General features: G+C 44.1%; 1 protein-coding gene and 1 pseudogene across 7 annotated transcripts in view; one reads left to right on the forward strand and one right to left on the reverse strand.

The window, feature by feature from the left end:
- Positions 1–16187, reverse strand: part of PCNT (pericentrin) — a 121048-nt gene extending 104861 nt beyond the window's left edge. For 4 of the 7 annotated variants that reach the window (XM_037065155.1, XM_037065153.1, XM_037065156.1 and 1 more), the window contains exons 1-2: positions 15893–16187; positions 12781–12984 (exon numbers count right to left, since the gene is read on the reverse strand). In XM_037065155.1, coding sequence (XP_036921050.1) covers positions 12781–12984; positions 15893–15949 — 261 coding nt within the window. In that variant the 5' untranslated portion in view covers positions 15950–16187. Of the gene's footprint in view, positions 1–12780; positions 12985–14956; positions 15084–15892 lie in introns of those variants that run through there. The other 3 variants (XM_037065159.1, XM_037065157.1, XM_037065154.1) reach the window with 2 other exon arrangements.
- On the forward strand, positions 10682–10805 carry LOC119000360 (uncharacterized; annotated as a pseudogene).
- Positions 16188–16443: the final 256 nt, after the last annotated feature.

The following is a 16443-nucleotide window of genomic DNA, read 5'->3' on the forward strand; positions in this document are numbered from 1 at the left end:
AAATCTCAGAGCACAAGTCTTCCTCATCCTCAAAATCATGGCCAAGTGAACAACAGCTCTAAGGACAGAGCACCTGTGGGTCTCACTCCGGCCGTGCAGAGGGAGGTCTCTACCTCGTGACATCTGCTTCAAGAAACTCACCCACCCTATTTCACTTCGTATGTGTCAATATTCTTTTCTTTCTTATGTTTGTGTGCCAAAATTCACTTAGCACTCAAAGATTTGTACCAAAACTTCTAATAAAGTTGTTTTAAATTATTACTCAGTCTTGCTTCTGTAAATTATTTGTAAAACGTAAAATGACAACGAAGTAACGAGGGTACACGGGACCCAGATAATAAATGGAGATAACTATTTTCCTGGTGACCTAGACAAGTACGCAGTGGGAAAGTTCCAGAGCCGCACTTTCTAAACGTCCCTCGGCACTAGTTAAATCTTTAGTCCGAAGTTTGGTCAAGGTGGTTTTCTCCCTAAATTCTTCACCTCTGCAATTTTTGGATGGTTCTTTTACAAGAAATGGCCTCTTATTATTTTGTCCCTGATGTATAACGGAAAGGTCAAAGGCTGCTCTCTGCTGTTCCGGAGCTAACTGTCAGACTGAGAGGACTACTGCACTATTACAATAAAATGCTCCATCATCATGCACTTCACTTCAACCGAGAGATTACTGGGTCCTGAACGTTCATCATAAAGTAACTGCAATACGATCTTCCTTACAAGTTCCTGAAAAAAATCTATGATCTTCTAAGTTACTCACAAACATGTCTTATTAATTTAATGCATGCTTGAGTTTTCTGCACAGGTGAATGATTTATTCTTTATCTTAACACTTTAGAATCTTTAACTGAAAGGGCATATCAAAAGTATGATATATTGGACTTCTGGCCAAGATGGAGGCACAGGTAGACACACTGTTCCCCCTTGCGCAACCAAAATTAAGGACAACAAAAATTTAGGAACAAAAAAGCATCCAGAACTGACAGAAAATTGAATTGTACGGAAGTCCAACAATCATTCATCCAGACCAGTAAGAGAGGCAGAGCTGGCTGCCGGCCGAGAGGGGTCGTGGCAGGAAAAAGCCTCGGCCATAGACCCCGGGCACGGGGCGGCAATAAGCAGACCCAGTGAGGCACTCAAGGTGGCTGGCTGACTCCAGTCACATATTCGCATACAAATAAACCCGGCAAAAACAAACAGCAACGAAATAGACTGCGCAACCTAGGACCCCAGCGCTAGGAAATAATGCCTAAAAGCACCGACTAAAAACACCTGTGGGGGCTGAGGTGCCAGGAGAGACTCCCAGCCTCACAGGAGAGTTCGCTGGGAAGACCCCATGGGGTCTTAGAGCATACACAAGCCCACCCACCTGGGAACCAGCATCAGAAGGGCCCAGTTTTCTTGTGGGAAGCAAAAGAATGGACTGAAATCCAAGAGAGAGCAGAGCAAGTGCCATTGTTCCCTCTCTGACCCCGCCCCCACATAGACTGTCACAACCCAGCAACCTGGATTGCTCCTCCCTGGCGAACACCTAAGGCTCCACCCCTCACTACATAACTGGCATGACCAGACTCCCCCACCCCAATGGCTCAAACGGAAGAACAGATCAAAGCCCCAGAGCCAATACATCTAAGTGACCGAGAGATTGCCAACCTATGAGATGCACAGTTCAAAGCACTGGTGATCAGGACGCTCACAGAACTGGTTGATTTTAGTCATAAATCAGATGAAAAATGAAGGCTACACTAAGTGAAATGAAGGAAAATGCACAGGGAACCAATAGTGATGGGAAGGAAACTGGGACTCAAATCAATGGAGTGGACCAGAAGGAAGAAAGAAACCACCAAACAGAAAAGAAGGAAGAAACAAGAATTCAAGAAAATGAGGAGAGGCTTAGGAACCTCCAGGACATCTTTAAACGTTCCAACATCCGAATTACAGGGGTACCAGAAGGGGGAGAGGAAGAGCCACAAGTGGAAAACTTATTTGAACAAATAATAAAGGAGAACTTCCCCAGTCTGGCAAAAGAAATAGACTTCCAGGAAGTCCAGGAAGCTCAGAGAGTCCCAAAGAAGTTGGACCCAAGGAGGAACACACCAAGGCACATCATAATTACATTAGCCAAGATTAAAATGAAGGAGAGAATCCTAGAAGCAGCAAGAGATTAAGGGGACAGTCACCTGTCAAGTTAAAGGAGTTCATCATCACCAAGCCCTTATTTTATGAAATGTTAAAGGAATTTATCTAAGAAAAAGAAGATAAAAAAATATGAACAGTAAAATGACAGTAAACTCAGTTATTAACAACCACACCTAAAACAAAAGCAAAGTAAGTAAACAACTAGAACATGAACAGAACCACAGAAATGCAGATCACATGAGGGTTAGCAACAGGGGAGTGGGAGGAGGGGAGAGGGGGAAAGGGTACAGAGAATAAGTAGCATAGACGGTAGGTAGAAAATAGACAGGGGGAGGGCAAGAATAGTATGGGAAATATAAAAGCTAAAGAACTTAAGACACATGGACATGAACTAAAGGGGGGAATGTGGGAGGGACAGTGTGTGCAGGGTGGAGGGGAATGAAGGGGGGGAAATGGGACAAATGTAATAGCATAATCAATAAAAGATACTTAAAAATAAATAAAAAGTATGCTATATTAACTCATACAAATTAATTTTTCTACAAGATTTTTATGTAGTTGTTATGTTATATTTTCAAGTTGTCACTATTTCTAATTTTCTTCTAGTCTTTGTGCTTTAAAATATTGGACAGGCCCTGGCTGAGTGCTCAGCTGGTTAGAGCATTGTCCTGATGTACCAAGGTCATGGGTTCCATCCCCATCAGAGGACATACAATGAAGACATGAATAAGTGGAACAACAAAAATCCATGTCTGTCTGTCTCTGTCTCTCTCCCCCATCCTCTTTCTAAAATCAGTAAGTAATTTTTTTACAAATATAAAATGTTGAACACAAAAAAGAGCTTACATATTAAGTCAAACTAAAGAATTACTACCATTTCACCCAGCTTACCAGGTTTCATTACACAGCAAACCCACACGTACAGCCCTGCCCTGGGCCAGTATCCAGGGCAGCCTCCGCAGTGGGCACCATAACCAAGTACCAATGGGACACTTTCCACTTCAGGGACTGTTTTTCCTGAGGTTTGTTTTCCAGTTATTTTCCTATTTCTCAAATGGGTTCAAAACTGTATATGCATACAAAAGCACTCCAATTAGGTTATTGAGGAAGAAACTTATGTTAGAAATCATCTATGTAGAAACTACCTATATTTATGGAACTAATGTGCATTAAAGTAACAAGTTTACCAAATAAAGTATACTTTGGAACCAAAAATAAACAATTTATTACATGTTCGAACTATATTTCCCCCACACATTTATATTATCTTATGCTATTCAGTATGCTTATTAAACTCCACATAAAAGCTAAACGCCTTAAAGTTCTCAGACGTGGGTAAAGAAGACAAAGACACCTTGAGCTATGTTCAGAGCAGTGTGATGACATAAAGGCTCTTCAAGGACTGACACTCCATGGACACAGCCACGGCCTGCCCCCTGAGAGAAGGCCAGCTGTCCCTGCAGGTCCTGCAGCCGGTCCTGAGTCCATGAAGGGACACACCAGGCGCCTGTGAGCTCCTTGGGCCACGGGGCATTCTGCTGTCGGCACCTAACAGTGAACACTTCTCTGGAAGTTTACTTTTCAGAAGATCATTACTCTAAACACAAAACAACTCCTATCTTAGCACCTACACACAGATTAAAGGCACATTAAGTCCTCAAGAACTGTCAATTACTTAGTAATACATATAAAAAGCTTCCCTTTTTTGACTGAACTCACAATGCACAATTGGATGGTCAGAGAGGTCAGTAAAACATCTGCTGTTAGAGCACCAACGGGATATGCATAATTAAAGATAAATTACATAAAATAAAATAAATAATCAAATGTAATATGTAATATAATATAATATAAATAATCAAAAATAAAATATTAGAGGGTTGTACTATTCAGTCCCACTTCCATCGCCACTCCCCCCGCCAGGGAGAGGAGAGGGGCTGGGAGTTGAAGAGTCTCCAATGACCAACGACTTAATCAACTGTGCCTGTGTAATGCAGAAGACCTAGGAGAGCTACCGGGTTTGTGAAAGCGTAGAGATTTGGGGACAGCAGCAGACTCTGAGAGAGTAAGAAAGTTCCTGCCCTTTCCCCATACACATCTTCCATATGGCTGTTCCTGAGTTATCCTTTTATAATAAACTGAAAACAAAAAAAAGAAAAAAAGAAAATAAAAGAAAGTATCTGCCCTTACAGCACTGATGGCATATGTGTAATTTTAACATAAAACAGCCGCCTCATAAAGAAATCTGATTCATAACTCAATCCTTAGAAGGAAGATAATGGCTCCATCTTACACAAGCTACTTATTTTACCTGTGCATATTAGTATTTTCATAAGCATGTAAATGGAGAATGTAAATTTTAATTATTGCTGCAAGAAGAATAAAAATTTGAAAAATTGTAAATGCAGCTAGTCATATCTAAAGGAAAATAAATAGGCTTGACTGTATATCTATTTAAAGCCTGGGAATCAGTGATCTGTATGTCTAGCTCAAGAAGTTAGAAAAGTAGCCCTGGCCAGCGTACCTCAGTTGGTTGGAGCATCGTACTATAAACCTAAAGGTCGCAGGTTCCATTCCTGGTCAGGACACATGCCTAAGCTGAGCATTTGAGATCTTGCTTCCTCGCGTGCCATCAGTTTGGCTCAAACAAACTCATAAAAATTCTCTACCAAAAAAGGAAGGAAGGGAGGAAGGAAGGCAAGAAGGGAGGAAGGAAAAGAAGGGTTGTCAACATTGAGGCCACAGACACTAAGAGGAGAATATTCCTATGAATAACTTAATGCCAAAAACTGGAACATTAGATAAAAGGATTGTCTGAGAAAAAGCCCAACTGAACTACTAAACTGACTCTGCAATTAAAAGCCTTCTCAAAACAAAAAAACTTTCAGTTCCCAATGAATGGCTTCCGTTTCTTACACAGAGCAAAGGACCCCTGTTGGCACATCCTATGAGGCCAGCATAACCTCAACACAAAAACCTGATGAGAAAGGAAATTACAGGTCACTCTCTCACCAAAAGAGAGGTTTTGTCTGTATAGACTGAGATGATCCCATGACTTCTCTCTTTAAGTCTGTTAATGAATCAGTCTGATGTTTACTGTTGGGGGGTGGGGGTGGGGAACTACAACATAAGCTCTATTCCTTCCCTACCCCTGTTGTTAACTATCTGTTATGTACCCCTCTGGTCCTGAAAACAAAAGTCAAAATGGTTTTCATCAGATCATTTTCCTGAAGTAAGATGGCCATCAAATAGCTGAGTTAGAAACTTAAAAAGTCTGTAGCTGATAAAACAGCAAAGCACCTGTTTCAATCATGAGTTTCTGTCATTCTCCTAATGGAAACCCCCTTCAAATATTGAACAACGTCCATAAATGTGTCATATTTGGAATGCTTTTTTGATAGTAACTTAAAATCCCTCATATAGTATATTTCTCCAACTGTATCAGTTCATTACTTTTAAAAAGTAATATGCTATTGGCCCTTGCCAGTGTGGCTCAGTTGGTTAGAACCTTGTCCCACAACCAAAAGGTTGCAGGTTTGATTCTGGTCAGGGCACACACCCAGGTTGAGGGTTTGATCCCCAGTCTGTGTGCATACAGGAAGCTACCAATCAATGCTTCTTTCTTGCATCAGTGTTTCTCTCTCCCTTCCTCTCTCTCTAAAAGCAATGAAAAAAAAAAGAGTATATGCAACCACAAATAAACATATCAAAAGTAACTTTCTGAAGGTGGAAAAGTATTCTTATTAAAAACCGAACTCAAGACCTAAAAATAGGGTGGAGTGGAGAGGTGAAGATGTCTGCCCACCACTGTGCTCACAACTGGAGGCACGGGGTGGGGCCGGGCCGTAGCTCCTGTAGCTGCTGCTCTAACTGGCGCGCCTGGGCCTTGGCAAGGCCTCCCGCTGCGCTGCGGCGCTGCTGTCCTCCCTGCTGAAGGCTGCTAGTCAGCCGGACTATTCCAGAGCCCCATGCAGGTATCACCGACTCTAATCCCTACTACAAAAATTAATGCAAACAACGCAGTTTCTTTTAAAGACCACATGCAAATGAGTGAGAAGAATGAAGACTGAAGTCAGATGTGAGGCACACAGAGCTAAGGCAGAAGCCAGGGTGCCCGAAGCCCCTGGGCAGCAGCGAGTGCTGCGGGCCCACCAGGCACAGTGCTCCCAGCACAGAGCTAATCCAGATCCCTACCTGGCAGCAGTGCCAAAAAGACTAAATGGAACGCACACACAGGAACGACCACGTCTGGCACAAGTTGAAAAAATAAATAAATATTAGTCACGTTAATGACTATGTAAAAATGTAATTGCTTTCATTTCTTTTCATTGTAAACAAAACAAAACAAAACAAAAACCTAACACCTTATCATACATGTCATTGCCAGGCATCCTAAAAGTAAAAGACACATACAGAAAACTAAAATAACATGAATCTTTGTGCAAAATAACACACTTGTGGCTCTCTCACAGAGTTTCCTTTTAAAGACAGTTAGCATTCTGAAGTGCAACTGTCCTGCTGTGAGATCTGATCCATTACTGCTCACGTGACTAAACGATCAGCATCCTTCTAACCCATATCCCTGATGGACATACAATGCAATTTTATTTCGGTAACAGACTGAGCTGAGCATAACAAGAAAGACAGATCTACTGGAAGTCTAATGGACTCCAAAACCCAGACGGAAAGGACTCCGTACCACAGCTCTCCTCCAGCCCCTCAGGTGCTTTAGGTAACTAAGACATGACTGACCTTCCGCATTTGAGAAGAGCACATCTCAGCAAACAGGTCTCTACTAGAAATGGAACGCAGGAACACCACAGCCCAGCCCTCCCTGACTGAACTGCCTCAGCACACAGGACGATGACCTGGACAGAAAGACGTACAACCAGTGGTGCTGCAGGGGTCTTGTGTCTTCGGTCATGTAAAGTCTTTCTTTTCTGAGCCCACCCACCCCAGCAGATAGGTACCCTTACCTCACCACAGCCATTAAAACAGGCAAGGAAATCACTCCCCAGCCAGCAGGAGGGCATCAGCTCAGGTACATTGAAATGAATCTACAATTTACACGGGAGACCCTTGTCTTCGAACTTTACATTAAACACAATGTTTTCCCTTGAAACAAACATGCTGTTGGCGAATGAAGAGTGAACTTGCTGGCAGAAGACACCAGGACGCTGACCTAGCTGCACCTGAAGCACCTCCATCTCCAAACCAAGTCTGTCTACGGCACCTTGCTCGCTCAGAAACTTTTCCTCCAGTTCAGTTATTCAAGCCTGAGCCTTCTGAATGTCAAGCTGACACTGATCCACAGGCAAACACATTTCGTCCTTTAAAAATAAAAAGGTAATTCATTTCCAGCCTCAGAACTCCATCCACTCCATTCCTGCCACCTCTCAAATCAAACGTCAACAGCCTTTCTCTAAAGAAAACCTTCAGACTAATCCCATCTTCTCTATTATAGTTGCCTGTTATAGAATGAATTGTGTCCCCAAAATTTCTGTGTTGACCTCCTAACCCCCATTTGGCTGCACTTGGAGACAGAGCCTTTGAAGAGGTGATTAAGATTAAATGAGGTCCTACGAGTGGGGCCTGGATCCACTAGGACTGGCATCCCTAAAATAAGAGACACCGGAGATTTCTCTGGGTCCTGTGAAGACACGGTGGAAAGGCCATCTGCAAGGCAGGAACAGAAGCCTCGCCAAAACCCAGCCCTAACAGCATCTTGGTTTTAAGATCTACAGTCCCCAGGACTGTGAGAAAATAAATGTCTGTTGTTTAAGCCACTCAGTCTGTGATATTTTGTTATGGCAAATTGAGCAGACGAAGACACCGCCTTTAAATCTCCCCCAATCTTGTCACTTCCTTCCTTCCAGTTGACCCTCTTTCTACTGCTTTCCCCATGCACTCAGGACTCCTGAGGGCCCTCTCTTCGGACACTTTCAACTTCATTTCACGCAAACACCAACCAAGGCAGAGGTGGATGAGCACGTATGACACAGGAAAACACCCGGCTTCTACCATCTACCATCCATTTCTTATTCAGTCCCAGTGCCCAAGCACAACAAAATCAGTGGTTTACTTTCAACCGCATGGGGAACAATTTTATCAACCAGACACAGTGTTTACACTGGAGATACCGTGGGTTCATTTCCAGACCACCGCAATAAAGCGAGTACTACAACAAAGCAAGCTGTAATCTTTTTGCTGGGGGTCGGGGCAGAGTCTTGCCCTCAAATTCTAAAAAATGCAATGTCTGTCAAGTTCAATAAAGAGAAGCACAGTAAAGTGAGGGCTATCTGTACAGTTCCTTTGGTCTTCAGTCCTAAAACCCCAGTCATTTAAAGTGACTTCAGTCAGCACCTTTGTCCTTAGCCCCTCCAATGTGGGTGTTTCATGCATTTGCAATACAGTCAGGGTCTTTTGTTACAGTCTGTATTCTATCCTGGAATCTCCCAACCTCCTAAATGATCTTTTAAAATTTGCATATGATATTTAATTTGATTTTTTAAATTTACATTATTATACAGAATACTTTCGCTGCCGCCCAAAATCCCATGCTTATCTATTCAACCCTCCACTCAACTCTGGCAACCACTGCTCCGTTTATTATACGTATAGTTCTACCTTTCCCAGAATGTTTATGAACGGCACCATACAGTATGTAACATTTCACACAGGCATCTTTCAACTTAAGCAAAATGAATTTAAGGTTCATCTATGTCTCTGTATGCCTTGAATGCTCATTCCTTTTTACCATGTAATTTGTATTGCTGATGGGAATGCAAAATGGTACACCCATTTGGAAAATAGTTTTCGTCAGATTTTTAAAAGGTTAAACACACCTATGGTAGGATCCACCCATAGCATGCTTAGGTACTGGCCTGACAGAAGTGAAACCATGGGCCAGAATGCCAAAAGTTTCACAGCGCAACACGACTGTGGAGGCAAGGCTGTCAGGAAACTGGCGAGGTCATCCTTTGCTGACAGAAGTCGACATTTGTGCACCCCTTATACAGGAAACTAAGCAATACCCAGCAAAACTACAAATGCACACACCTTTTGACTACTTCTAGGAATCTACCCTGAAAATACACCTCCTATGAAATAAAAGTGCACATGAACAAGACTATTTACCTCAGGAGAGTAAATGAAGCAAACTGCTGGAAATGAAAACCCCAAGTCACAGGACAGAGCTCAGATAAACTCAGGACACTCGATGGATGTGCCACGCTGCCGTAAGAAATGAATTAGCGAGCGATTCCAAGGTCTACTGTTACAGGAAAAGAGCCAAATGCAAACCATTATCTACAGTGTGCTACTGTTCATGTAAAAAGGGCATATGGGAAAACAAACGTGCATTTACTCCTTTGTGCAAAAAGAAATAAAGAAAGGATAAGTCAGACACTGAATGAAGACACTGCTGTCTACAGGGGGTGGGTTTGAATGGGTTGGGAAGAAAGAATTATAAATGAGGTGGTAAGGAAAAGGAAGAGACGATGTTCTCTAAATACAGCTCCAATCTTTAGAACCTTGGTAATAAATGTTTCACTTATTCAAAAAATAATTACATAAAATCAACCTGGCTGTGAGAAGAACCAAAATAGAATAAAACTATAAAACAAGTACAGTAATCACAATGAGAAGCAAGGAATAAAAAAAAAACCTAACCCAAATAACTTTGAAACACTAAAATAATAAACTTTGGCACAATAAAGACAAAAAGAACTGCATACAAATATTCTACTCTAGTTAGTAAATTTGTCACGGGAGCAAAAGTTAGCAATCCTGAAACTTATTTGTGTGTATTTTAAGCTTAAGCAAATAAGTAAATATACGGAAATAAGGAAGCCAGGTTTCTCATTATTGGAAAAAGCAGCTAAAAACAAGGAGGGAAAAGCTAGGACACATTGTGTGGTGATGGACTGGATTGAAGGTATTAGCAGTGGTTTTGGGTACACATACAAATAGAGAAAGAAATAGATATGGGTACATACACACACTAATTCCCATCTGTATGTTGAAACAGCCTAGAAGCAATGACATCCCACTAGCAATAAGCACACCCTCCACCCAGATCTTGGTTCTAAATATCATTCTCCACTAAGAGGAACCAGGGGTTCTTGAAGAAATGGCTGAATATAAGATTACAGCAGGGAAAGGACGAAGGAAGCCTGGAGAATCTTGGTGCCAGAAAGTAAGGAAGTGAAGCACCAAAAACGATGAAAATGTGTTGAAAGGACACAGAATACAATTCAAAGCTTCTCCCAATTGTCAAATCTATATATTCCCACAACAAAATAAAGATTAATATGGCTGACATTGTGGATTAAAATACCCCAATAATAAAATAAATACCCATGAGCCCATACTGAGATAAATAATTTGGGAGAGAAGCAACGGTTCTGCCTTGGAGTAGAAGGCCAATGAACGTACACAGACAGAATGATGGAAAGGGAGTCACCATTTGGCCAACACTGCCACAGTAACTGCTGTGGGCAAGAATCATCAGTGAAAGCTAAACTTAATGAGAGAAAGTATGATGATCGCTTCTCGGCCTTTTTGGCTAAGATCAAGTGTACTATCTGTTCTTATCAGAAAGTATGATGAGAAGTAGGATATGTGCAGAATCTCCACACAATATACTCATTAACTACACAGAAACAAATAGTAATGTTGAGGATGCCGACCCTGCATGGCCTCCCTGAGGTCTCCTGATCAGCCATGGGTGGGTGGGTTTCCCTTGGGGCTTCTTTGTGTGTGTCTTACAAGGGTCCCTGGATTATGAGTATTCCCTACTGTGTGCAGTGGGGCAGGTGCAGGTTTAGGTGTTTACTAGAAAGCGTGGGAAAGCTGGCAGCTGAGGGCAGGATTTGACTCAAATATTTTGTGTCTTTTGCTCCCGTCACAAATTTACTAACTAGAGTAGAATATTTTCTGTCAAGAGAAACCTGGAAGGCCCCACATAACTAGGTGAAAGAAGTTAGCATCACTAGCAGGGAGATATATCAAGTATCAATGCCACCTGCCTCTTCATTTCCACAGTGCTCTTGCCAAAACACAAACCTGATTTGAATGCAAAGGAAATCAAACAAACCCAAACTGACAGGTATTGTACAAAATAATTAGCTAGTACTCTTCAAAAGTGTCAAGCTTATAAAAGTAAGGGAAGACTGATAAACTGTCACAGGTAGTGACATGGCATTGATACAGAAGAATCCTAAGCCAGACAAAGGGCATTGAGGGGACAGTGGGAAAAATCTGAAGAAGTTCTATCCATTGCTTCAATGCCAACTGAATCTGTGATACTTATACCATGATTACACAGGATATTAACATTTCAGGAAGCTGAGGGGTATCTTACAACTACTACGTTTTGCAAAATTTTTTAAGTCTGACATTATTTCAAAATGAAAAGCTAAAAATATATAATTAATTTAAAAGAATTCTGATTTGAAAGTAAAAGCAAAAAATTAATAAATGTTAATCATATACTATGAACTTTCCTCTTCAAAGAACCTAGGCAGGAACATACAGAGAAAAGCTACTGGGAGTAAATACATAGCTCTTTCAATGTAGTTTTCACATTTTCAGCTGTAACCAATACATGGCCGCTGAGAACTGCTACTCTACCACAAGAGAAACACGAGGACCACTGACATCTGACCTCAGACCTGCAAGAGGAAAGGGAATGGAAGGAGAATGAACTGGGCACAAGCCAGTCCACGGGCACAGCCACCACTGTCCCAGTCAGCTGTTCCCCAAGCAACATGACAGCATGGTGGCTAGGCCTTCCAATTTCTTAAAAGAAGCAAAATTCCAGATTTGTAAGTAGTATATCTTCAATTTTACATGCTTGTATCATTCTGTTTTGATTAAGGCAGGCCAGACACAACAGGATATTTGAGTCAAATCCTGCCCTCTGCTGCCAGCTTTCCCACGCTTTCTAGTAAACACCTAAACCTGCACCTGCCCCACTGCACACAGTAGGGAATACTCATAATCCAGGGACCCTTGTAAGACACACACAAAGAAGCCCCAAGGGAAACCCACCCACCCATGGCTGATCAGGAGACCTCAGGGAGGCCATGCAGGGTCAGCATCCTCAACATTCTCAATGCCCAAGTTCACTCACCAGCTACACCTGCCCCCTGCAGCTCTCAGGGCGAGCAGCAGAAAGTGGTACCTCCTCCTCGAAGCTCACATTTCCACATCTTCGCCCCCCTTCCCTCCTCATCCCGCATTCAGAAAGAAGGAAATGGACAAAGAATAACAAGTGGGTGGATTTGAGAGTAGATGAAAGAGTATTATGGTTTAAGTGTCCAAAGAAATACCTGTTACAGGGGATGATACACACAGCCATAGCCAATGAACTCATACTTATAAAACTTCCATCACCAAAGCAAGCACCAATACTGACACTGTCTTCAAACAGTCGATCCAAAATTTCTCAAAATCATACAAAGATAAAACACATATTAGGAGTAAAGCCACTAATATACACTGCCCCTTTGTAAACTAAACTAAAACTCTCTTTCCCGACTTTTGAAAGGCAAAAACAGACCAGACACCACTTTTTGTAAATCACGCTAACAATAACCAGAAGATGAGGGAAATGTAAAAGCTGATGTCAACTAAATTTACCTGAGCCGCTGCTGCCCCATCAGGGGTGTCACTACACAACGTGGTTTTGCAAACGTCCCCTTCTCCCAGGAATCCACTGTCCTCAGTGGCTACCGGACTCTCCTCCTGGATAGGCGCATCGACAGCCGGGCCCTTCCTCTTCGCCGTCTTTTTCTTCGAATACGTATAGTCACTTTTTGTTTTTCTCTGTCGGAAGTGAGCAAGCTGCGCAAAAATGCAGAGAAGTAGTAAAGGCAAAGGTAGGTGAGAAAAATGTAACAGAACCACAAAGTCAGCAGGCTCGTGGGAAACATGAGGTTCTGGGGCTGGCTCTGTCCACTCAGCCACCCCTGGCCAGATTCACATCAATCAACAGATCCTTGTCCCCGACACACTGCCTTCATTAATACCTATGATGCCAAGAGCCTAGCTGGAGAACTGTTAATTATGCCTGTATACAGACAAAAGAAAGCAAGACGATTGAGTGGCAGAGTATCTTTTGTAGCCACTGGAAATTTACAGAAAAATATTATTTTACAAAGTGCATCTATTTAGAAGACTGATATCTTAATCAAGGCATGTTTAAAGTTTAAAACCATATAAAAGCTAAATTTCTCCCTTCGCCCATTCCCCCCCCAAGCAAGGGAATATATAACCTAGCCAAAACTTCCCAGCCATAGATTCTGAGACAAGGTACAGAAATAGCAAAAATTTAATTAAGCCAGGTCAATCTAACATCCTCCTTTATGGAATCAGATGTTCTAGTTTTCATGACACAGCTCACCAAAGCACCAGGGACTCCACAGAATGTTGCCCATCACAAGGCACGACCTAGCTCATTCTGTCCCTCAAATCTGGGGGTTTCGGACTTTGCTCCCTCTCCCACTAACACCTTATTCAAACAGTATGAAATCTAACATCAGCTTTTCATAGGGAAACGTCTGTTCCTTCAAATGACAACCGTGGTCATAAAAGCAAATGCACTTAACAAAATGTGTACAATTTTATGTACACAAGAAATTACACAAGCCATTTATGTGAAAAAAAATGTCTAGGGCAGATGGTACTTTCGAAACTAGCCTGATTTATTTATTTTAGTTCATTTGTTTTATGCCACACTCCATGAAATCTAACCATCTACGAATTCCTTTCCTGCATCACAGTCCTCATTTCTGGTCTGTAGTTGCCCAACAGGAGGCGTCTTGTTTTTTCTCCAGATGAGGTTAATCACCAGCCTCAGTGCTTGCTCAAGCACATTTACTCATGTTTACAAACCATGACAAGCTCAGGAACACAGTGTTAAACTCAGGCTCACTTTCATCTCCCATGTGTGCCAGGCACAAGCAAAGGGAGCAAAAAACAGGCCCCAACCTCCCTAATCAATTCCAAGTCATAAGTTTCACCTTCACAGGAAGCCTAAATGAGGCCACTCTATCCTCTGCCTGTCACCCTGCCATTAGACACTGCTGTCCTTGTCACTACTTCACACCAGTCACTGTGCTCTGAATGGTTTCTTTAATGCAGTGGTCCTATGATTTCCTAAAGGGAAAAGACTAGCACTGAATACCTCCACTAACTAATCCATATGAAATCCTCCCAGTCAAGCCGTGTCTGACTTCAAAGCAACTTCATGCAGCAGCTCTCCTTACTACAAGCTGACACTGTAAGGACTGTTATTCATTCATTCCTCTCAGAGCAAGTTGCTTCCTACAGCCAGAATAGGGTAGGGTGGGAGTTACAGCCAACATGTCCATGTGCCCCAAAACAGTGAGTACCAGAACAGCGTTTCGGAGAAAACCTCAGCAGAAGGGAGGTGATAAAGGCATGCCTCAAGCCCTGGCAGGTGTGGCTCAGCGGGTTGAGGGTCAGCCTACGAACCAAAGGGTTGTGTGTTCGATTCCCAGTCAGGGCAAGGCATTGGTTTCGGGCCAAGCCCCCAGTAGGGGGCGCGCGAGAGGTACCCACACATTGGTGAGTCCCTTTCTCCCTCCCTTCTCCTCTCTAAAAATAAAATAAAATCTTTTTTTTTTAAAGCATTCCTCGGGACACACGGCTACAGTACCACTGAGTTCACTTGGGCATCATCCACAACTTAGGATGTAGCATTCCCCCCACTCCCCAAGCTTGGCCAAGGTGTCTGTGGCCTCCTAGAAACCCAGCATTGGGCGTGGGTTCTGGATAACTCCTCCACCCTCACCTGCTTTAGACCGTCCATCTGGATCCCAAACAACAAGGAAGCAAGAACAGGAGCTTCTGAACCCCGGGAATCTTAAACAGTAGTTCAGCGAGAGCTGTTCCACAATGTAAACAAGTCTCCTTTAATATATAAAGATCTCCTGAAACACCATTGGGAGACCTTTATATATTAAAATTACTGCAGACTTCCAAGTAAAATGAAAATCTGCACGTAGTTTTCAACGGATGGAAGAAGCCTGTTTCCCCAAGGACTGCAAGAAAGTCACAACTCCCTGAATCCTCCAGGAAGCCTGAGCTCTGAAGGTGGAGCAGCACCAGGTGCGTCGCACGCTGGCTCTCCAGGAGAATCAGGTCGCCCGATGCGGTGAACCCTTCATTTCACTACCCGCTTGCCCTTCACTTTCTACTGGGGTCCAGATGTGGGTGGGCGATCAGGGGACGTGGAGCGATCCTAAGCCACTGCTGTCCGTTAAGGCGCCTCCTAGCCTGGCTAAGATTTCACCGCGACTCCTAGAAAGGGCGCCACGCGAGCCTCCCAGGAAACATGAGAGGGCGGGGTCGCAGCAGAGACCATCCGCCCATCTGCAAGTCCCCGCCCAACTCAACCACAGCGGGCACGCCCCCCGTTCCTCGCGCGCTGAAGCAGCCCCCTCAGCCCCGCCGTAACCCGCGCCCGGCCTCCTAGCGAATCGCAGCGCGTCCTCCGCCGCTGATTGGCGGCGACCTCGGCGGGGGCGGGCTCGGGCCGAGGGCGGCGGATTCAAGATGGCGGCGACCAAGCGGGGACGTCCAGCCGTGTTGACGGAAAGACCGAGAGTGCAGCAAAGGCGGTCTCCGCCTGACCTCGTCCGCTCCTGGCAGGGGGTGGTAGCGGGCACTGGAGCCCGCTCTTTTAAGAGTCCACACCCGGGCAGCAAGAGGAGTCGGCGCTGTTTACCTTCGCTCTCCCGGCCTCCACCTTTCTGCGCCGCTGCTCTTGCTCATCGTCTTCCATCGCTCTCTAGGCCTCCTCGAGGTCCGCCCAGGAGGCGACGGGTCCGACCCGGCGCCGCCTTCGCTCTATTTACACTCCCCCTCTCCTTGGCGCGCCCTCCCCCGCGACAACTGTCACGCAGAGTTAGCCCGCCCTGCGCCCTGCCTGCTCCGCCGCCAATCAGGGGTCACGTTCCTGCCTTCGCGTACGCGCGCTCCGTAGGCCGCGGCGTGCGTAGAACTCTGCCTCTACCGCTTGCCGTTTGCCGATTGGCGCGATGACACACCAATAAGCAAAACCCGGTGGCCTCAGAGCTCGCTGTGGTTGGTCGATTTTAAAGGGCCGAGGCCACGCCCTGTCGGTGCCTGCGCTAGGGCTGAGGAACTGCTTCGGCGTGCGGCTATTATACTTTACTGTTCTACAGTATCCAGAGCAGGTCTCACCCACGCCATCTCTGCTGGAGCGCGGGTTGTCCTCAACTTTATTCCGGTTCGTTACTTGCTCGTTAGGCGTGG

This window comes from Sturnira hondurensis, unplaced genomic scaffold (assembly GCF_014824575.4).
Source record: "Sturnira hondurensis isolate 20B ecotype Veracruz unplaced genomic scaffold, ASM1482457v3 Scaffold0015596, whole genome shotgun sequence".
Taxonomy (NCBI): domain Eukaryota; kingdom Metazoa; phylum Chordata; class Mammalia; order Chiroptera; family Phyllostomidae; genus Sturnira; species Sturnira hondurensis.